At 38.5% G+C, this 22945-nt stretch overlaps 1 protein-coding gene across 5 annotated transcripts in view; it reads right to left on the bottom strand.

Moving 5' to 3' along the window:
- ABCB7 (ATP binding cassette subfamily B member 7) overlaps positions 1-22945 on the bottom strand; it is a 139640-nt gene that overhangs the window by 35575 nt on the left and 81120 nt on the right. For 4 of the 5 annotated variants that reach the window (XM_027095653.1, XM_027095654.1, XM_027095655.1 and 1 more), the window contains 8 exons: positions 14082-14214; positions 12948-13216; positions 12309-12397; positions 12129-12216; positions 11078-11252; positions 10015-10172; positions 9289-9452; positions 9000-9129 (listed from right to left, as the gene is read on the bottom strand). In XM_027095653.1, coding sequence (XP_026951454.1) covers positions 9000-9129; positions 9289-9452; positions 10015-10172; positions 11078-11252; positions 12129-12216; positions 12309-12397; positions 12948-13216; positions 14082-14214 — 1206 coding nt within the window. The remainder of the gene's footprint in view (positions 1-8999; positions 9130-9288; positions 9453-10014; positions 10173-11077; positions 11253-12128; positions 12217-12308; positions 12398-12947; positions 13217-14081; positions 14215-22945) is intronic. The other variant, XM_027095656.1, reaches the window with a different exon arrangement.

Below are 22945 nucleotides of genomic sequence, written 5' to 3' on the forward strand. Positions count from 1 at the left end.
CTCACTGTTGTGGCCCTCCCGTTGCGGAGCACAGGCTCCGGACGCGCAGGCTCAGCGGCCATGGCTTACGGGACTAGTCGCTCTGCGGCATGTGGGATCTTCCCAGACTGGGACATGAACCCGTGTCCCCTGCATTGGCACGAGACTCTCAACCACTGCGCCACAAGGGAAGCCCTGAATTCTCTTAGCTTTTGCTTGCTTGTAAAGGTTTTAATTTCTCTGTCGAATCTGAATGAGATTCTTCCTGGATAATCTTGGGTGTAGGTTTTTCGCTTTCATCACTTTAAATATGTCCCGCCACTCCCTTCTGGCTTGCAGACTTTTTGCTGAAACATCAGTTGTTAACCTATATAAGATTCCCTTGTATGTTATATATTGCTAATCCCTTGCTGCTTTTAATATTTTTTCTTTGTATTTAATTTTTGATAGTTTGATTAATATGTGTCTTGGTGTTTCTCCTTGGATTTATCCTGTATGGTACTCTCTGCACTTCCTGGACTTGATTAACTATTTCCTTTCCCATATTAGGGAAGTTTTCAACTATAATCTCTTCAAATATTTTCTCACTCCCTTTCTTTTTTCTCTTCTTCTTCTAGGACCCCTATAATTCGAATGTTAGTGCATTTAATGTTGTCCAAGAGGTCTCTGAGACTGTCCTCAATTCCTTTCATTCTTTATCTTTATTTTCTTCTGCAGTAGTTAGTTCCATTATTTTATCTTCCAGGTCACTTATCCGTTCTTCTGCCTTAGTTATCCTGCTATTGATTCCTTCTAGAGAATTTTTTATTTTATTTATTATGCTGTTCATCATTGTTTGCTCTTTAGTTCTTCTAGGTCCTTTTTAAATGTTCTGGTACTTTCTCCATTCTATTTCCAAGATTTTGGATCATCTTTACTATCATTACTCTGAATTCTTTTTCAGGTAGACTGCCTATTTCCTCTTCATTTGTTAGGTCTGGTGGGTTTTTACTTCACTCCTTCACATCTGCTGTGTGTTTGCTTGTCTTCTCATTTTGCTTAACTTACTATGTTTGGGGTCTCCTTTTTGCAGGCTACAAGTCTGTAGTGCCCAGTTTTTCTGCTATCTGCCCCTAGTGGCTAAGGTTGGTTCAGTGGATTGTGTAGGCTTCCTGGTGGAGGGGACTAGTGCCTGTGTTCTGGTGGATGAGGCTGGATTTTGTCTTTCTGGTGGGGAGGTCTGCATCTGTTGGTGTGTTTTGGGGTGTCTGTGACCTTATTATGATTTTATGCAGCACCTCTGTTAATGGGTGGGCTTGTGTTCCTGTCTTGCTAGTTGTTTGGCATAGTGCATCCAGCATGTAGCCTGCTGGTCATTGAGTGTAGCTGGGTACTGGCGCTGAGATGGAGATCTCTGGGAGAGCTTTCGTTGTTTGATATTATGTGGAGCTGGGAGGTCCCTGGTGGACCAATGTCCTGAACTCGGCTCTCCCACCTCAGAGGCACAGGCCTGACACCTTACTGGAGCACCAAGATCCTGGCATCCACACAGCTCAGAATAAAAAGGAGAAAAAAATGAAAGAAAGAAAAAGAAATAATAAAATAAAATATAGTTATTAAAATACAAAATAGTTATTAAAAATAAAAAAATTAGGGGCCTTCCTTGTGGCGCAGTGGTTGAGAGTTGGCCTGCCGATGCAGGGGACACAGGTTCATGCCCTAGTCCGGGAAGATGCCACATGCTGTGGAGCGGCTAGGCCCATGAGCCATGGCCGCTGAGCCTGCATGTCTGGAGCCTGTGCTCCTCAACGGGAGAGGCCACAACAGTGAGAGGCCTGCGTACCGCAAAAAAAATAAATAAATAAGTCAAAAAATTAAAAAGTAATTCAAAAAGGAAACAAAGAAAGGCACAGGACAGCAACCAAAACAAAAAGCAAATCCACCAATAATGAGAAAAATTAAAAACTATACTTAAAAAAGAAAAAAGAAAACGGGCAGACAGAACGCTAGGACAAATGGTAAAAGCAGTTATAGAGACAAAATTACACACAGAAGCATACACAAAAACACTCACAAAAAGAGAAAAATGAAAAAATATATATATCGTTGCTCCCAACGTCCACTACCACAATTTGGAATGATTTGTTGTCTATTCAGGTATTCCACAGATGCAGGGTACGTCAAGTTGACTGTGGAGAGTTAATCCACTGCTTCTGAGGCTGCTGGGAGCCTCCCTTTCTCTTCTTTGTTCGCACAGCTACTGGGGTTCAGCTTTGGATTTGCCCCTGCCTTTATGTGTAGGTCGCCTGAGGGTGTCTGTTCTTCACTCAGACAGTACGGGGTCAAAGTAGCAGCTGTTTATGGGGCTCTGGCTCACTCAGGCTGGGGGAGAGAGCGGTACTGAAGGTGGGGCGAGCCTGCAGCAGCAGAGGCCAGCATGACATTGCAACAGGCTGAGGCGTGCCGTGTGTTCTCCTGGGAAAGTTGTCCCTGGATCACAGGACTCTGGCAGTGGCGGGCTGCACAGGCTCCCGGGAAGGGAGGTGTGGACAGTAACCTGTGCATGCACACAGGCTACTCGGTGACTGCAGCAGCAGCCTTAGCATCCCATGCCTGTCTCTGGGGTCCATGCTGAGAGCCTCAGCTTGCACCCATCTCTGGAGCTCATTTAGACAGTGCTCTTAATCCCTTCTCCTCGCGTACCGCAAAACAAAAAGGCAAGGAAAAGTTTTCTGCCTCTTTGGCAGTTCCAGACTATTGCCCGACTCCCTCCAAGCTAGCTGTGGTGAACTAGTCTCCTTCAGACTGTGTTCACACAGCCAACCCCTGTCCTCTCCCTGAGATTTGACCTCCGAAGCCCAAGCCTCAGATCCCAGCCCCCACCAGCCCTGGTGGATGAGCAGACAAACCTCTTGGGCTGGTGAGTGCTGGTCAGCACTGAGCCTCTGTGCAGGAATCTCTCTGCTTTGCCCTCTCCACGCCTGTGGCTATGCTCTCCTCCGTGGCTCCGAAGCTTCCCCCCGGCCTACCCCCATTTCCGCCAGTGAAGGGGCTTTATAGTGTGTGGAAGCTTTTACTCCTTCACAACTCTCTCCCACTGGTGCAGGTCCCGTCCCTATTCTTTTGTCTCTGTTTTTTCTTTTGCCTTTTGCCCTACCCAGGTGCTCGGGGAGTTTCTTACCTTTTGGGAGGTGTGAAGTCTTCTGACAGCATTCAGAAGGTGTTCTGTAGTAGTTGTTCCACATGTAGATTTATTTCTTATGTTCCTGTGGGGAGTAAGGTAATCTCCATGTCTTACTCTTCCACCATCCTGAAGGTCTTCTCAAAATAGACTTTAAAATAAAGACTATTACAAGAGACAAAGAAGGACACTACCTAATGATCAAGGCATCAATCCAAGAAGTCAATATAACAATTGCAAATACCTATGCACCCAACATAGGAGCACCTCAATACATAAGGCAAATGCTAACAGCCATAAAAGGGGAAATCAGTAGTAACACAATAATAGTAGTGGACTTCAACACCACACTTCCACTAAGGGACAGATCAACCAAAATGAAAATAAATAAGGAAACACAAGTTTAAATGACACATTAAACAAATGGACTTAATTGATATTTGTAGGATATTCCATCCAAGAACAACACAATACACTTTCTTCTCAAGTGTTCATGGAACATTCTCCAGGATAGATCATATCTGGGGTCACAAATCAAGCCTTGGTAAATGAAGGACAACTGAAAAGGTATCAAGTATCTTTTCTGACCATAACACTATGGAACTAGATATCAATTACAGGAAAAATAGGTAAAAAGTACAAACACATGGAGCCTAAACAATACACTACTAAATAACCAAGAGATCACTAAAGAAGACAAAGAGGAAATCAAAAGATACCTAGAAACAAATGGCAATGAAAACTTTACAACCCAAAACCTATGGGATTCAGCAAAAGCAGTTCTAAGAGGGAAGTTTATAGCAACACAATCCTCCCTCAAGAAACAAGAAACATCTCAAATCAACAACCTAACCTTACACCAAAAGCAATTAAAGAAAGAAGAACAAAAACCCCTCAAAGTTAGCAGAAGGAAAGAAATCATAAAGATCAGATCAGAAATGAAGGAAACAATAGCAAAGATCAATAAAACTAAAAACTGGTTCTTTCAGAAGATAAACAAAATTGATAAGCCATTAGCCAGATTCATCAAGAAAAAAAGGAGAAGACTCAAATCAATAGAATTAGAAATGAAAAAGGAGAAGTAACCACTGACACTGCAGAAACACAAAGGATCATGAGAGACTAATACAATCAAGTATATGCCAATAAAATGGACAACCTGGAAGAAATGGACAAATTCCTAGAAAAGCACAACTTTCCGAAACTGAGCCAGGAAGGAACAGAAAATATACACAGACCAATCACAAGCACTAAGTTGAAACTGTGATTAAAAACCTTCTAACAAACAAAAGCCCAGGACCAGATGGCTTCACAGGTGAATTCTACCAAACATTTAGAGAAGAGCTAACACCTATACTTCTCAGAGTTTTCCAAAATACAGCAGAGGGACGAACACTCCCAAACTCATTCTACGAGGTCGCGAATACCCTGATACCAAAACCAGATAAAGATGTCACAAAAAAGGAAAACTACAGGACAATATCACTGATGAACATAGATGCAAAAATCCTCAACAAAATACTAGCAAATAGAATCCAACAGCACATTAAAAGGATCATACACCACGATCAAGTGGGATTTATCTCAGGAATGCAAGGATTCTTCAATATACGCAAATCCATCAACGTGATATACCATATTAACAAACTGAAGGAGAAAAACCATATAATCATCTCAATAGATGCAGAAAAAGCTTTCTACAAAGTTCAATAACCATTTACGATAAAAATCCTCCAGAAAGCAGGCAGAGAAGGAATGTACCTAAACATAAGAAAGGCCATATATGACAAACCCACAGATAACATTGTTCGCAATGGTGAAAAACAGAAACCATTTCCACTAAGATCAGAAACAAGACAGGGTTCCCCATTCTCACCACTATTATTCAACATATGTTTGGAAGTCTTAGGCACAGCAATCAGACAAGAAAAAGAAAGAAAAGGAATCCAAATTGGAAAACAAGTAAAACTGTCACTACTTGCAGACTATACACAGAGAATCCTAAAGATGCTAGCAGAAAACTACCAGAGCTAATCAACAAATTTGGTAAAGTAGTAGGATACAAAATTAATGCACAGAAATCTCTAGCATTCCTATACACTAATTATGAAAAATCTGAAAGAGAAATTAAGGAAGCACTCCCATTTACCATTGCAGCAAAACAAATAAAATTCCTAGGAATAAACCTATGTAATGAGACAAAAGACCTGTATGCAGGAAACTGTAAGACACTGATGAAAGAAATTAAAGATGATACAAATAGATGGAGAGATATACCATGTTCTTGGATTGGAAGAATCATTATTGTGAAAATGACTATACTACCAAAAGCAATCTAGAGATTCAATGCAATCTGTATACCAATGGCATTTTTCACAGAACTAGATCAAAAAATTTCACAATTTGCATGGAAACACAAAAGACCCCGTATAGCCAAAGCCATCTTGAGGAAGAAAAATGTAGGTGGATGAATCAGGTTTCCTGACTTCAGACTATACTACGAAGCTACAATAATCAAGACAGAATGGTACTGGCACAAAACCAGAAATATAGATCAATGGAACAGGATAGAAAGCTCAGAGATAAACCCACACACATATGGTCACCTTATCTTTGATAAAGGAGGCAAGAATATACAATGTAGAAAAGACAGTCTTGTCAATAAGTGGAGCTATGAAAATTGGACAGCTACATGTAAAAGAATGAAATTAGAACACTCCCTAACACCGCACACAAAGATAAACTCAAAATGGATAAAGACCTAAATGTAAGACCAGATAGTATAAAACTCTTAGAGGAAAACATAGGCAGAACACTCTTGACATAAATCACAGCACGACCCTTTTTGACCCCCTTCCTAGAGAAAGGGAATTAAAAACAAAAATAAACAAATGGGACCTAATGAAACTTAAAAGCTTTTGCACAGTAAAGCAAACCATAAACAAGATGAAAAAGAAAACCCTCAAAATGGGAGAAATATTAGCAAATGAACCAAGGGACAAAGGATTAATCTCCAGAATATACAAGCTGCTCATGCACATCAATATCAAAAAAATAAAATAAATAAACAACCCAACCCAAAAATGGGCAGAATACCTAAACAGACATCTCTCCAAAGAAGATATACAGATTGCCAACAAACATATGAAAGGATGCTCAACATCACTAATCAATAGAGAAATGCAAATCAGAACTACAATGAGGTATCACCTCACACCAGTCAGAATGGCCATCATCAAAAAATCTACAAACAATTAATGCTGGAGAGGGTGTGGAGAAAAGGGAACCTTCTTGCACTGTTGGTGGGAATGTAAATTGATACAGTCACTATGGAAAACAGTAAGGAGGTTCCTTAAGAAACTAAAAATAGAACTACCATACGAGCCAGCAATCCCCCTATTGGGCATATACCCTGAGAAAACCATAATTCAAAAAGAGTCATGGAACACAATATTCATTGCAGCTCTATTTATAATAGCCAGGAGATGGAAGCAACATAAGTGTCTTATGTTGAATGGACATAGAAATGTGGCACATATATACAATGGAATATTACTCAGCCATAAAAGGAAACGAAATTGAGTTATTTGTAGTGAGGTGAATGGACCTAGAGTGTGTTCATACAGAGTGAAGTATGTCAGAAAGAGAAAAACAAATACCATATGCTAACACATATATATGGAATCTAAAAGAAAAAAAAGGTTGTGAAGAACCTAGGTACAGGACAGGAATAAAGATGCAGACATTGAGAATGGACTTGAGGACACAGGGAGGGGGAAGCGTAAGCTGGGACGAAGTGAGACAGTGGCATGGACATATATACACTACCAACCGTAAAATAGCTAGCTAGTGGGAAGCAGCCACATAGCACAGGGAGATATGCTCGGTGGTTTGTGTCCACCTAGAGTGGTGGGATAGGGAGGGTGCGAGAGAGACGCAGAGGAAGGAAATATGGTGATATATGTATATGTGTAGCTGATTCACTTTTTGATACAGCAGAAAGTAACACACCCTTGTAAAGCAATTATACTCCAATAAAGATATTAAAAAAAGGGAAATAGAAAATATAAGGTAAAACAAAAATTAAGTAAATAATCCATAATCCCACCATCCAGCAATAACTACTATTAACATGTTGCTGTATTTTCTCCAATATTTTTTCTGTTATAATGTATTCATTTAGTATTATAAAACTGAGATATTACATTTTGTTTGGTAACTTCTTTTTCAACAAACTTTGTATCTGAGCATTTATCTATGACACTCAATACTCTTTACAAACATGATATTTAAAAATGACTGTATGACATTTGATCCTATGCTGATAATTTAACCATCTACTTAATACTGGATTTTATAGTGTTTCCAACTTGTGCTGGTATAAATAACACTATAATGAACTGTTTAGCATAGAAAAATCTGTTCACTTCCCTGTTTATTTCCTTACTAAAACTTCCTAGAGGCAGAATTACTGTAATAAAGGGTATAAATATTTTTCAGACTCTTGCTACATACTGCCAATTTGTTCATCAGGAAAGTTGTATGCTTCCTCCAGCAAAACAGACTAGCCATTTCACACAGCCTTGCCCAAACTAAATACTATGAGTTTTAAAATCCTCAGCAGTTTAATAGGTGATAAATGGTATCCCATTGTTGATTTAATTACTAAGACTTCTAATGAGGATGAGTATCTTTTCTTTCATTTATTGACCATGTATATTTTTCCTTAGTGAATAAAACATTTTATTTTTCAAAACGATGAGGGTAATTATTATACAGCCCAAGAGAATGGATGAGGACACTGAGCCCTAAGCAGGAACAGCCCAGAATTCAGTTCACTTCATATATGGTTTAGGTCAGTGTTTTTCAACATATAGTCTATGAATCACCTAAATCACCTAGAAGGCATATTCAAAAATGCAGGTTTCTGGGGCCCCCACTGCCCTCCTAAACCAGAACCAAGGTGTGTGAAAGAGAGTTGGAATTTTGATAATCTCCCTAAGTGACTCATGAACACTAAATTTGGGATTCTCAGTGAAAGAGAGGACAGGGCAGAGTGGCATGTGTTAGATCACTTGATGACCTTTTACAAGCTACATAAAAGGAACTGTCTGATCCATTTCTTACAGTTCTCCCAGGGATTTGGTTCTGATTCTAGGCTGCAACTAACTCCCAGGTCTCTCTATTGGCTTTCAGTATAAGAAAAACTCACATCCTGTAAGGCTACCTCCTTCTTACCTTCTCAGATCTTACTCTGAACTTATGTTTCCCCCTAAAGTCACTCAGCAAATACTTGTTAAATGCTCACTATGGGTCGGGCACTGTGCTTGGTACTGTGGGAACAAGGCATAGCAACTTGAAGTTGGCAGCCAGACTGCTTTGTAATTTTTATAAATTTACTCTGCCAAAAACTGCTCAAAATTAAAATAATAGTTTTCATTTACTGAACAATTATGTGATGGACATTGTACTTGGTACTTTACACATATTATCTCTACTCCATAATAATTCTGTCCTACAAGAAAACGGTATCCTTATTTTACAGATGAGGAAACTCAGGCCCAAGGCCATACAATGTATATGGGTTAGAGCTGGGCTTACAATTCTGTTCTATTTGACTCCAGTCTGGGCTCTTTCCTCTATGTTATGCTATCTTCCTAAGGCTTAAAAAAATCTTCCCATCATGAAGATTTTTGAATTCATGTTTTTTTGTCTTTTTGGTAACAGAATATGGCCTGTAGGGCCTAACACTTCCAACTTAATTAGCATATACTGACTCTCTGGATTCAAATGATTCTAGTAAAAGATCCACCAACCCAATATACCTTCCCCCAAATAAGTTTTTTCTTTTTTTAAATACCTGAGGTACCACTCCCACTGCCCTCCGAAGGCTTTCCAGGCTCACATCTTGTATATTTTGACCAGCAAGGTAAATGTTACCCTTTTGAGGCTCATAGAAGCGAAACAACAGCCTCACTATTGTGCTTTTCCTGAAATAGGAGACAATGAAAGGTTATGTAGCTCCAACTGGCATTAGGGAGCCCCTATTTTAAACCACAGTCATCATTTTATTATGACACATAAAAAAATATTACAATGGGAGTCAGCAATCAACAATGCAGAATTTTATAAAGAACTAAATTACCTACCCTGACCCACTACCTCCTACAATGGCCACTTTCTTTCCTGCAGGAACTTCAAAAGATATTCCACTAAGGACTTTCTGTCCCTCAATGTATTCAAAATGCACATTATCAAAGGCCACCGTAGCTGTCTGTGGTGTGATCTGAAGGGGAGATGCCATCGCTTTGTCCTAGCAGGGAAGAGAAAAGAAAAAGCCACTTTACACACCTCCTAGAGTACAGCTATGCAATTTTCTAATTCACAGAGAGAAAAAGGAAAATAAAGGGAAAGGAGGAGGTTTATAAGTGGAGTTAGACCACTTCTAAGCATGCTTTTAAAAATGTTTTTTCACTCTTCACTGTTAAGGGTAAAAATCCCAAATGCTTTGATTTCTGATAAATTTGTTTTGGGGGTAAAGAGGGATGGTGGGCAGGGGAGAAAGGAGGTTGACAATGTGAGGAGAGGCAATCACATTTTATATCATTATTAGCAAAAGTAAATCAGGTGCAAGTACAAATATAGAAGTTAACAAAGTTTAGCTTCTAGGTATAATATTCTTTGCTTAATACTGTAAGGTTTCTAAACACAGAAGTAAAAGCTGTAACAGCCTTTTAATACACATGATAGTCCCAATTCCTGCAAAAGAGAAATTAGTTTGCTAATATGGTAATGTAAAAATATTCCCCCGGAATAATACCATTAATGAGATGATGCTTATATGCTTTTAAAAAGGTACTATATAGGTTACTTACTTTAATTCGGGTGTCTACCTTGAGTAGAGTAAACAAGGTGTTCATATCTATAAGTGCTTGTCTAGTTTCTCTGTATACAGTTCCCAGAAAGTTAAGGGGCAATGAAAGCTGAAAAAGCAGTCCATTCACCATTACTAAATCTCCAACAGTAAGGGTACCTTAATATGCAGTTGGTAGAAAAAAAAAATTTAGATGTTATGAACTTTCCAGTTTAAGATAGAAAAGTTTACAGTTTACTACTGTGGAATACAGTTCAAAATGTACATAATCAGCAACTCTTAGGCCTACTCAAATTCCAAAGCATTTTAATCCATGATTTAGGAAAATAGGGAACTAGATATATGCTAACTGGAATGGCAAAAGCCCACCCATACACGACACATAATATATAAGTAAAAGAGAATGGCTTAAGTGAGGAAAGAAACAGAAGGCTGAAAATCTCTCCTTTCTTCCTAAGAAAGTTCCTTGTAATGTAAAATAGAAGTTTTTTAAAGTATAAATTAAAAAATTGGAGCAAATGGATATCATGATCGGGAATTGATAAACCATGTATTAAGGTCTCAGTGAATGAATAAATCCTAACTAAGCAAGCAGGTTACAGAAAAGAGGCACAGATATTATTTACTTTTGCAATGTTTTGCAATGAACAACTAATAGAAAAATTAAAAGGTTACTAGTAATTTTTATATGACTGCTTGCATTTTAGTCCTTTGGACTAAATACTAAATTAATTACATTTCTTTCCAGGTCTACAAGAGAAATTAGAAATATCAGATGCTAAAAAGAAAGTTACTCTGAAAAGAATCAGGTTGTAGCCCCACAAACAGTAATCCCAATCAATGAGAGAACCAGTGCTAAACTTGTAGTGTTAAACAAAGGAAAGTAAAAAAAACATCATCATGTAATCAAGAAAACATATTCTGATACAAAAATGAAAGTACTCCAAGGATGTTATAGCACCTTATTGAATATGCTTTATGAGACTAATATACACATTTATTTCATTAATCTTTATAAAGGTTAAGTAAAACATAGACTAATGTGAAAACCACATATCCATTACCTGCCACAATTCCCTGACTGGCGAGCACCATTATGGCTGTTAAACCAACACTGAAAATAGCACTTTGACCAAAGTTCAGCATAGCCAGAGTAGAGGTACTTTTCAATGAAGCAGTCTCATATGTCTTCAAAAATCCATCATATCTTTGTGCTTCATAATTTTCATTATTAAAATACTACAAAATACATAAAAATAGTAACTACATACAACTATAATTGGAATTTAATCTCTTAAGTGATTAGAATCCTTTTCATGGATACAATTTTGTACTGCATACACCATTTTAAAAACTGACTTTCCATATATTGGACTATGGTACTCCTGCAGTTTTCCACAATGGACAGTATTTGAAAAGTCCATAAAATTCATCCCCCAAACATTTACTGAATGCCTAGTTAATTTAAACCCAGATCTAAAAAAGCTGTCAATGGCACTTCCTTCACAAAGCCTTGCCTTGATCCTCTGGGACTCTGAATTGACAATTCTCATTGCCCCCACCACATTACACCTTTCTCATGTAGCCACTTGCATACTTTACTTTAACTCTCCCAGTGCTTAGCAAATTCTGGGGAGGCAAGGATCAAACAGTAATCATTGTTTTTACCACCCTCCCCCATTACAGGACTTAGCATAGCGCTTTGCACACAAGAGGCATTCAGTAATATTTGTTAAATGGAAAAATGAACAGATAAATGAAGTAGTGAAATGAATTATGAATGAATTATGAAATGAATTAGTGAAAAACACTATGCTAGGCAGTATGAGGGATAGAGTCAAGAACTTAGTGTGCATTCTGAATCAAGATGCTAACCATACTGTCACTACTTATAAATTAATTCAGAAGGTAAAATTCCGATGGTGCCACACAAAAAATGTGGTAGAAAGGGCAATTTCTAAACAAAAGAAAAACAATAAAGTACAATTATTTCATCATACCTAGAGATCCTATACTAATCTGCAGCTCTAACTTACAGCACCTATTCAATTAAATGGCAGAACAAACCTTAGTGTGGTGTGAAAGGAAGAGGAAAGTAAAATTAAAACATATTACCTTCACAGTTTCATAATTCAGCAGCGAGTCTATGGCAGCGTTACCTGCATCATTATCTGCTTTGTTCATCTCTATTCTAAATCTAGTTCTGTAAGACAAAGATTTGCATAGGCATGGAATGTTTGCTACAGAAGCATAACTAATTTCTGAACCTTGACTGACCTCTGGGGGATACCTTACCTCCACCGTGTGACAGCAACTGTGAATGCTGTGTATGCACCAAGTGTCCCAAGGGTCACCAGTGCAAACTGGGCACCACATCTATAATACTGGAGAAGGCAAAAGAAGAAATGAGAAACAGTCATTGTTCTTGCCAAATAGTTTATAATATACATTAGCAAATCGCAAAGATTTTAATTAAAAAATATGTTGGTATAAAGTTGTATATATGAAAAACTGAGTGAGGAAACAAATACCTTAGAAAATCAACTTTAAGTTATATGCATACTTTTAATTATAAAATATGAAATTGCCTAAAATGCTACAAATGGTGAATAGAAAGAAACCTAGATAATCTGAGCATACCAATCCAAAGCCATATACCATAATGTCTGTTAACAAAAAAACTGCAACCACTAGCTAAATGACTGACCTATGTGTAGAACTGAACAGCTCTTTACAATAATAACATGATCAAGACTTTGGACACAGTCCCTTGAAGCTTGTGTAAAAATAATTAAACAAACTGTATAACCCTTCTGGCACCATGGGATTTTGCTTTCAAATCATAAGCATGCAATAGTACAAAAGCTTCAAGTACTAAATAGCTACTAACAAGAATGTAAGATAAAAGCTTGTCATGAAAAATGTTTTACTTACCAAAACACCACTGACAAGGGTCACCTCAAACATGATGGGAAGAAGATTAAACACTAAAGCACTCAGGACAAAACTGATACCCCTTGTCCCTCTGTCAATAGCCTTTGACAAAGCTCCTGTCTGTCTGTTCAGGTGGAAAGCGAGATCCAGGTTGTGAAGATGGAGAAAGACATTTTTGGCTATTCTTCGGATTGAATTTTGTGCTACCTTGCCAAATACTGCATTTCGAACTTCATTAAAAAAGGCAGCTCCAGCTCTTGATACACCATCTAGCAATACAATCAAGAAAAAGTGGGGTGTAAAAATATTAGAATCGTTGGAGTATAAAAACGTCAAGGGCTCAGAAAATGTTTGTACAATGAATGACTATATCACAGAATACTTACACTAAAAGAAACCTAGAAAATATCTAGCCTACTGAGTATCAATCTTTCCACCACCATGAAAACTTTTCATTGTTATTTTTTCCCATAAGATTCCAAATGTTGAAAGATTTTTCCAAGTAACAGCAGCCCATAAGGCCTTATTGTGGATAAATGTACAGTATCTGTTGAGGTTTTGTGATCTAATTCAATTCCCCCAAATAACAAATGATAAAATCGAGATCCTGAAAAATCCAAGTGCTTTGACTAAGCATGCCCCAACTCAGGTCTGAGTTTCATAAAGTATCCTTTCTACTGCATGGGGACACAAAGCACTATATTCTGTTCTTTACAAATTGTAGATTTGTGTCATGGCTATTGAATATAATTTAATAACACATTAATACAGGTATATCATTATGTAGCAATTTCCTATTCAACGGCTAACAACAACAGCAAGAAAATAACTAGCCTTACTAAAAAAATACCTTATAAGGAGCCTAACTATTAGAAGCGGTTGTTATGAATTTAATGTCTTACTTCATGTTATTGTTTTTTAGAACTTAGAAAATGAGACTTTTATTACAGAATTTTTGGAAAGTATATCATACAAAGAATTTTTTAAAAACCACACATCAAACAAAAAATCTCACATAAAACAAACATCCAAAATGCTAAGTTGTGTTTGTGGTGAAAAGGTCATATGCTCAAATATGATGAAACCCTCTTGAAGAAAGTCAACACCTGTAGACAGATTAAAGAACCAACATACAGCCAATGAGAACTGCCGTTGCCATGGTTGCAACTGTATTTGGTGCATCACTCAGGTTCAGCATGTTTCCCGACATCTGGTTGAGGCTGTCTACAGCATATTTAAACATGAAGGGAACCACAATATTCATAGCCTAAAAACAAAAGCAGCAATTATCAATCATATGCAAATTATGTATTCATAAAAGTACAAATATTTACCTTAAATTAGTATTTATGGGAATGTTTAGATATTAACCACTTACTAGTATTGGAATGATTTTCCCAGTTTATAAAGATAAAATCTTTGGCAGTGGGAGAGCTGTCATTTCAGGATTCCTAACTCACACTGACTGCCATGTTAATATTCATTTATAAGCTATGTGCATTAGTCAAATGCTCCTGCCTCCATGAAATCGCCCCTGATCATCCACTCAAAAATGCTTTCTCCATTATCTAAAATCCTACAGAGCTCATAACACTTACAGCAAACTGCCTTATACTGTAGTTATTTGTGTATATAAGTACAATGCTTTGTATATAGCAGGTATTCAATAAATATATGTAAAATTATTTATTCACCAAAATAATGGTAAAACTGAAATTATACAGCAAAAAAGGATCTCAAAAGCAGATAAATTACAAGTATCTGTAGCTGATTCACCGTTCAGGGGGAAAAAAAACCCAACACTGATAGATCTATTTGCCCCAGAAAAAAATCCCTTTGCTCCAACACCATACAAAAGAAAACCCAGGAGGTTGAGGAAGATGGCGGAAGACTAAGACGTGGAGATCACCTTCCTCCCCACAGATACATAAGAAATACATCTACACGTGGAACTGCTCCTATAAAACACCCACTGAACACTGGCAGAAGACCTCAGACCTCCCAAAAGGCAAGAAACTCCCCATGTACCTGGGTAGGGCAAAAGGAAAAAGAATAAACAGAGACAAAAGAATAGGGATGGGACCTGCACCAGCAGGAGGGAGGTGAGAAGGAGGAAATGTTTCCACACACTAGGAAGTCCCTTCACTGGTGGAGAGTGCAGGTGGCGGAGGGGGAAAGCTTTGGAGCCACGGTGGAGAGCGCAGCAACAGGGGTGCGGAGGGCAAAGCGGAGAGATTCCCATACAGAGGATCGATGCCGACCAGCACTCACCAGCCCGAGAGGCTTGTCTGCTCACCCACCGGGGCAGGCGGGGGCTGAGAGCTGAGGCTCGGGCTTCGTTCAGAGCGCAGGGAGAGGACTGGTGGCGTGAACACAGCCTGAAGGGGTTAGTGCACCACGGCTAGCCGGGAGGGAGTCTGGGGGGAAAAGTCTGGACCTGCCCAAGAGGCAAGAGACTTTTTCTGCCCTCTTTGTTTCCTGGTGCACGAGGAGAGGGGATTAAGAGCACTACTTAAAGGAGCTCCAGAGACTGGCGCAAGCCGCGGCTTTCAGCGCAGACTCTAGAGACAGGCATGAGACGCTAAGGTTGTTGCTGCCACCACGAAGAAGCCTGTGTGCAGGCACAGGTCACTCTCCACACCTCCCCTCCCGGGAGCCTGTGCAGCCCGCCACTGCCAGGGTCCCGTGATCCAGGGACAACTTCCCTGGGAGAACACATGGTGCGCCTCAGGCTGGTGCAACGTCACGCTGGCCTCTGCCACCACAGGCTTGCCCCACATCCAAACCCCACCCTCCCCTAGGCCTGAGTGAGCCAGAGCCCCCGAATCAGCTGCTCCTTTAACCCCGTCCTGTCCGAGCAAAGAACAGACGCCCTCAGGTGACCTACACGCAGAGGTGGGGCCAAATCCAAAGGTGAAACCCAGGAGCTGTGCAAACAAAGAAGAGAAAGGGAAATCCTCCCAACAACCTCAGGAACAGCGGATTATTCCTCCACAATCAACTTGATGTACCCTGAATCTGCGGAATACCTGAATAGACAAGGAATCATCCCAAAATGAGGAGGTGGACTTTGGGAGCAAGATAGATTCTTTCTTTCCCTTTTCTGCTTTTTGTGAGTGTGTATGTGTATGCTTCTGTGTGAGATTTTGTCTGCATAGCTTTGCTTTCACCATTTGTCTTAGGGTTTGTCCGTCCATTATATTTTATTTTTTACTTAAAAAATCTTATTTTCCCTAATAATTATTTTTTATTTTAATTATTTTCTTTTATCTTACTTTATTTTATTTTATCCTCTATTTTTTCTCCCTTTTATTCTGAGCCGTGTGGATGAAAGGCTCTTGGTGCTCCAGTGAGGAGTCAGTGCTGTGCCTCTAAGGTGGGAGAGCCAACTTCAGGACACTGCTCCACAAGAGACCTCCCAGCTCCACGTAATATCAAATGGCGAAAATCTCCCAGAGATCTCCATCTCAATACCAAGACTCAGCTTCACTCAACGACCAGCAAGCTACAGTGCTGGACACCCTATGCCAAACAACTAGCAAAACAGGAACACAACCCCACCCATTAGCAGAGAGGCTGCCTAAAATCATAATAAGGGCACATACACCCCAAAACACACCAACAGATGTGGACGTGCCGACCAGAAAGACAAGATCCAGCCTCATCCACCAGAACACAGGCACTAGTCCTCTCCACCAGGAAACCTACACAACCCACTGAACCAACCTTAGCCACTGGCGACAGACACCAAAAACAATGGGAACTATGAACATGCAGCCTGCAAAAAGGAGACCCCAAACACAGTAAGATAAGCAAAATGAGAAGACAGAAAAACACACATCAGATGCAGAAGCAAGGTAAAAACCCACCAGACATAACAAATGAAGAGGAAATAGGCAGTCTACCTGAAAAAGAATTCTGAATAATGATAGTAGAGATGATCCAAAATCTTGGAAATAGAATACAGAAAATGCAAGAAACATTTAACAAGGACGTAGAAGAACTAAAGAGGAAGCAAGCAACGATGAACAACACAATAAATGAAATTAAAAATACTCTAGAAGGGATCAATAGCAGAATAACTGAGGCAGAAGAACAGATAAGTGACCTGGAAGATAAAATAGTGGAAATAACTACTGCAGGGCAGAATAAAGAAAAAACAATGAAAAGAACTGAGAACAGTCTCAGAGACCTCTGGGACAACATTAAATGCACCAACATTCAAATTACAGTGGTCCCAGCAGAAGAAGAGCAAAAGAAAGGGACTGAGAAAATATTTGAAGAGATTATAGTTGAAAACTTCCCTATATGGGAAAGGAAATAGCTAATCAAGTCCAGGAAGCACAGAGAGCCCCATATAGGATAAATCCAAGGAGAAACATGCCAAGACACATATTTATCAAACTAACAAAAATTAAATACAAAGAAATCATATTAAAAGCAGCAAGGGAAAAACAACAAATAACAAACAAGGGAATCCCCATAAGCTTAACAGCTGATCTTTCAGCAGAAACTCTGCAAGCCAGAAGGGACTGGCAGGACATATTTAAAGTGATGAAGGAGAAAAACCTACAACCAGGATTACTCTACCCAGCAAGGATCTCATTCAGATTTGATGCAGAAATTAAAACCTTTACAGCAGGCAAAAGCTGAGAGAGTTCACCACCACCAAACCAGCTTTAAAACAAATGCTCAAGGAATTTCTCTAGGCAAGAAACACAAGAGAAGGAAAAGACCTACAATAACAAACCTAAAACAGTTAAGAAAATGGGAATAGGAACATACATATCGATAATTAGCTTAAATGTAAATGGATTAAATGCTCCCACAAAAGACACAAACTGGCTGAATGGATACAGAAACAAGACACATACATATGATGTCTAAAAAAGAGCCACTTCAGACCTAGGGACACATACAGACTGAAAGTGAGGGGATGAGGAAAGATATTCCATGCAAATGGAAATCAAAAGAAAGCTGGAGTAGCAATTCTCGTATCAGACAAAACAGACTTTAAAATAAAGACTATTACAAGAGACAAAGAAGGACACTACATAATGATCAAGGGATCGATCCAAGAAGAAGATATAACAATTGTAAATATTTATGCACCCAACATGGGAGCACCTAAGTACGTAAGGCAAATACTAACAGCCATAAAAGGGGAAATCGACAATAACGCAATCATAGTAGTGGACCTTAACACCCCACTTTCACCAATGGACAGATCATGCAAAATGAAAATAAATAAGGAAACACAAGCATTAAATGATACATTAAACAATATGGACTTAATTGATATTTATAAGACATTCCATCCAAAAACAATAGAATACACATTTTTCTGAAGTGCTCATGAAACATTCTCCAGGATAGATCATATCTTGGGTCACAAACCAAGCCTTGGTAAATTTAAGAAAATTGAAATTGTATCAAGTACCTTTTCCGACCACAACATTATGAGACTAGATATGAATTACAGGAAAAGATCTGTAAAAAATACAAACACATGGAGGCTAAACAATACATTACTTAATAACCAAGAGATCACTGAAGTAATCAAGTGGACATCAAAAAATACCTAGAAACAAATGACAATGAAACCACGACGACCCAAAATTTATGGGGTGCAGCAAAAGCAGTTCTAAGAGGGAAGTTTAGAGCAATACCATCCTACCTTAAGAAAAACGAAACATCTCAAATAAACAACCTAACCTTGCACCTAAAGCAATTAGAGAAAAAAGAACAAAACAACCCCAAAGTTAGCAGAAGCAAAGAAATCATAAAGATCAGATCAGAAATAAATGAAAAAGAAATGAAGAAAACGATAGCAAAGATTAATAAAACTAAAAGATGGTTCTTTGAGAAGATACACAAAGTTGATAAACCATTAGCCAGACTCATGAAGAAAAAAAGGGAGAAGACTCAAATCAACAGAATTAGAAATGAAAAAGAAGAAGTAACAACTGACACTGCAGAAATACAAAAGATCATGAGAGATTACTACAAGCAACTCTATGCCAATAAAATGGACAACCTGGAAGAAATGCACAAATTCTTAGAAATGCACAACCTGCCGAGACTGAACCAGGAAGAAAGAGAAAATATGAACAGACCAATTACAAGCACTGAAATTGAAACTGTGATTAAAAATCTTCCAACAAAGAAAGCCCAGGACCAGATGGCTTCACAGGTGAATTCTATCAAACATTTAGAGAAGAGCTAACATCTATTCTTCCCAAATCCTTCCAAAATATAGCAGAGGGAGGAACACTCCCAAACTCATTCTATGAGGCCACCATCACCCCGATACCCAAAGCAGCAAAGATGTCACAAGAAAAAGAAAACTACAGGTCAATATCACTGACGAACATAGATGCAAAAATCCTCAACAAAATACTAGGAAACAGAATCCAACAGCACATTAAAAGGATCATACACCATGATCAAGTGAGGTTGATCCCAGGAATGCAAGGATTCTTCAATATATGCAAATTAGTCAATGTGATAAACCATATTAACAAACTGAAGGATAAAAACCATATGATAATCTCAATAGATGCAGAAAAAGCTTTTGATAAAATTCAACATCTGTTTATGATAAAAACCCTCCAGAAAGTAGGCATAGAGGGAACTTTCCCCAACTTAATATAGGCCAGATATGACAAACCCACAGCCAACATCCTCCTCAATGGTGAAAAACTGAAAGCATTTCCACTAAGATCAGGAACAAGACTAGGTTGCCCACTCTCACCACTATTATTTAACATAGTTTTGAAAGTTTTAGCCACAGCAATCAGACAAGAATAAGAAATAAAAGGGGGCTTCCCTGGTGGCGCAGTGGTTGGGAGTCCGCCTGCCGATGCAGGGGACACGGGTTCGTGCCCCGGTCTGGGAGGATCCCGCATGCCGCGGAGCGGCTAGGCCCGTGGGCCATGGCCGCTGGGCCTGCGCGTCTGGAGCCTGTGCTCCGCAACGGGAGAGGCCACGATGGTGAGAGGCCGCGTACCGCAAAAAAAAAAAAAAAAAAAAGAAATAAAAGGAATCCAAATCGGAAAAGAAGAAGTAAAGCTGCCACTGTTTGCAGTACATGATACTATACATAGAGAATCCTAAAGATGCTACCAGAAAAATACTAGAGCTAATCAATGAATTTAGTAAAGTAGAAGGATACAAAATTCATGCACAGAAATCTCTGGCATTCATATACACTGATGATGAAAAATCTGAAAGTGAAATCAAGAAAACACTCCCATTGCAACAAAAAGAATAAAATATCTAGGAGTAAACCTACCTAAGGAGACAAAAGACCTGTATGCAGAAAATTATAAGACACTGATGAAAGAAATTAAAGATGATACAAAGATGGAGAGATATACCATGTTCTTGGATTCGAAGAATCAATATTCTGAAAATGACTCTATTACCCAAAGCAATCTACATATTCAATGCAATCCCTATCAAACCACTGGCATTTTTCACAGAACTAGAGCAAAAAATTTCACAATTTGTATGGAAACACAAAAGACCCCGAATAGCTAAAGCAATCTTCAGAACGAAAAATGGAGCTGGAGGAATCAGGCTCCCTGACTTCAGACTACACTACAAAGCTACAGTAATCAAGACACTATGGTACTGGCACAAAAACAGAAATATAGATCAATGGAACAGGATAGAAAGCCCAGAGATAAACCCACACACATATGGGCACCTTATCTTTGATAAAGGAGGCAAGAATATACAGTGGAGAAAAGACAGCCTCTTCAATAAGTGGTGCTTGGAAAGTTGGACAGGTACATGTAAAAGTATGAAATTAGAACACTCCCTAATATCATACACAAAAATAAACTCAATATGGATTAAAGACCTAAATATAAGGCCAGATACTATCAAACTCTTAGAGGAAAACATAGGCAGAACACTCTATGATATAAATCACAGCAAGATCCTTTTTGACCCACCTCCTAGAGAAATGGAAATAAAAACAAAAATAAACAAATGGGACCTAATGAAACTTCAAAGCTTTTGCACAGCAAAGGAAACGATAAACAAGAGCAAAACACAACCCTCAGAACGGGAGAAAATAGTTGGAAATGAAACAACTGACAAAGGATTAATCTCCAAAATTTACAAGCAGCTCATGTAGCTCAATATCAAAAACACAAACAACCCAATCCAAAAATGGGCAGAAGACCTAAACAGATATTTCTCCAAAGAAGATATACAGATTGCCAAAAAACACCTGAAAGAATGCTCAACATCATTAATCATTAGAGAAATGCAAATCAAAACTGCAATGAGATATCATCTCACACTGGTCAGAATGGCCATCATCAAAAAATCTACAAACAATAAATGCTGGAGAGGGTTTGGAGAAAAGGGAACACTCTTGCACTGTTGGTAGGAATGTAAATTGATACAGCCACTATGGAGAACAGTATGGAGGTTCCTTAAAAAACTAAAAATATAACTACCACACGACCCAGCAATCCCACTACTGGGCATATACCCTGAGAAAGCCATAATTCTAAAAGTGGCATGTACCAAAATGTTCATTGCAGCTCTATTTACAATAGCCAGGACATGGAAGCAACCTAAGTGTCCATCATCAGATGATGGATAAGGAAGATGTGGCACATATATACAAATGGAATATTACTCAGCCATAAAAAGAAACGAAATTGAGATATTTGCAGTGAGGTGGATGGACCTGGAGTCTGTCATACAGAGTGAAGTAAGTCAGAAAGAGGAAAACAAATACCATATGCTAAAACATATATATGGAATCTAAGGGAAAAAGAAGTCATGAATTACTGAGGGGTAAGACAGGAATAAAGACACAGACCTACTAGAAATGGACTTGAGGATATGGGGAGGGGGAAGGGTAAGCTGTGACAAAGTGAGAGAGTGGCATGGACATATATACACTACCAAACGTAAAACAGATAGCTAGTGGGAAGCAGCCGCATAACACAGGGGAATCAGGTCCGTGGTTTGTGACCACCTGCGGGGTGGGATAGGGAGGGTGGGAGGGAACGAGACGCCAGAGGGAAGAGATATGGGAATATATGTATATGTATAACTGATTCACTGTGTTATAAAGAAGAAACTAACACACCATTGTAAAGCAATTATACTCCAATAAAGCATTATTAAGAAAAAAAACCTCAATGAATATCAAACTATCCTTTCAAATACCAACCTATTTCTCCATGAGAATACACAGAAAGAAAGAAAGAAAGAAAGAAAGAAAGAAAGAAAGAAAGAGAGAGAGAGAGAGAGAGAGAGAGAGAGAGAGAGAGAAAGAGAAAGAAAGAAAGAAAGAAAGAAAGAAAGAAAGAAAGAAAGAAAGAAAGAAAGAAAGAAAGAAAGAAAGAAAGAGTATAATGCTTTCATATATTCAAGACAAGTTAGTCAATCACTCACATTTCACATTTTCTACAAAGTTATACTATTACAAACACCAAGCATCATTTAGGAATAGCAAGTTGGTAAGACTGGCAAAGCTTTCTTTGAAGAAATTAAATTCATATACATTAATATCATGTGAAAACAATTTTATAAGACTTAAAAAAATACTGAAATCCCAGCTCTCGTTAATATTCCACTATTATATCATTTATCTTTATTAAACAGAAAGAATTTATCATCAACAAGCCTAAGTTTAGCTACAACTGACAGGAGCTAGGTAAACCTTACCAATCAAGATTGCAAAGTAAGGTATACAATTGTCTTAGCAACCAAGCAGGTACTCAAATATTCAATATCATTAAAATAGACAGCAAATGTTGGAATACTTTTAAAATGTAACACTATGGAAAAAATTGCTTAAAACTTTAAGATTTATAAGTTCCCAAATATAATCTAATAGAATAGCAGGTTTCAAGTAGTATAAATTTCTCAGTTTTGATTCCCATATGAGCATATGTCCTCAGTCTTCCGCTTCTACTTGAAATGGTCTCCCTACCAATTTACCCCTCCACTTCTCTGTTCTTCAA

This window comes from Aethalodelphis obliquidens, unplaced genomic scaffold, assembly GCF_003676395.1.
Source record: "Aethalodelphis obliquidens isolate GAN/ISIS:26980383/991018 unplaced genomic scaffold, ASM367639v1 scaffold92, whole genome shotgun sequence".
In the NCBI taxonomy this organism is placed as follows: Eukaryota; Metazoa; Chordata; class Mammalia; order Artiodactyla; family Delphinidae; genus Aethalodelphis; species Aethalodelphis obliquidens.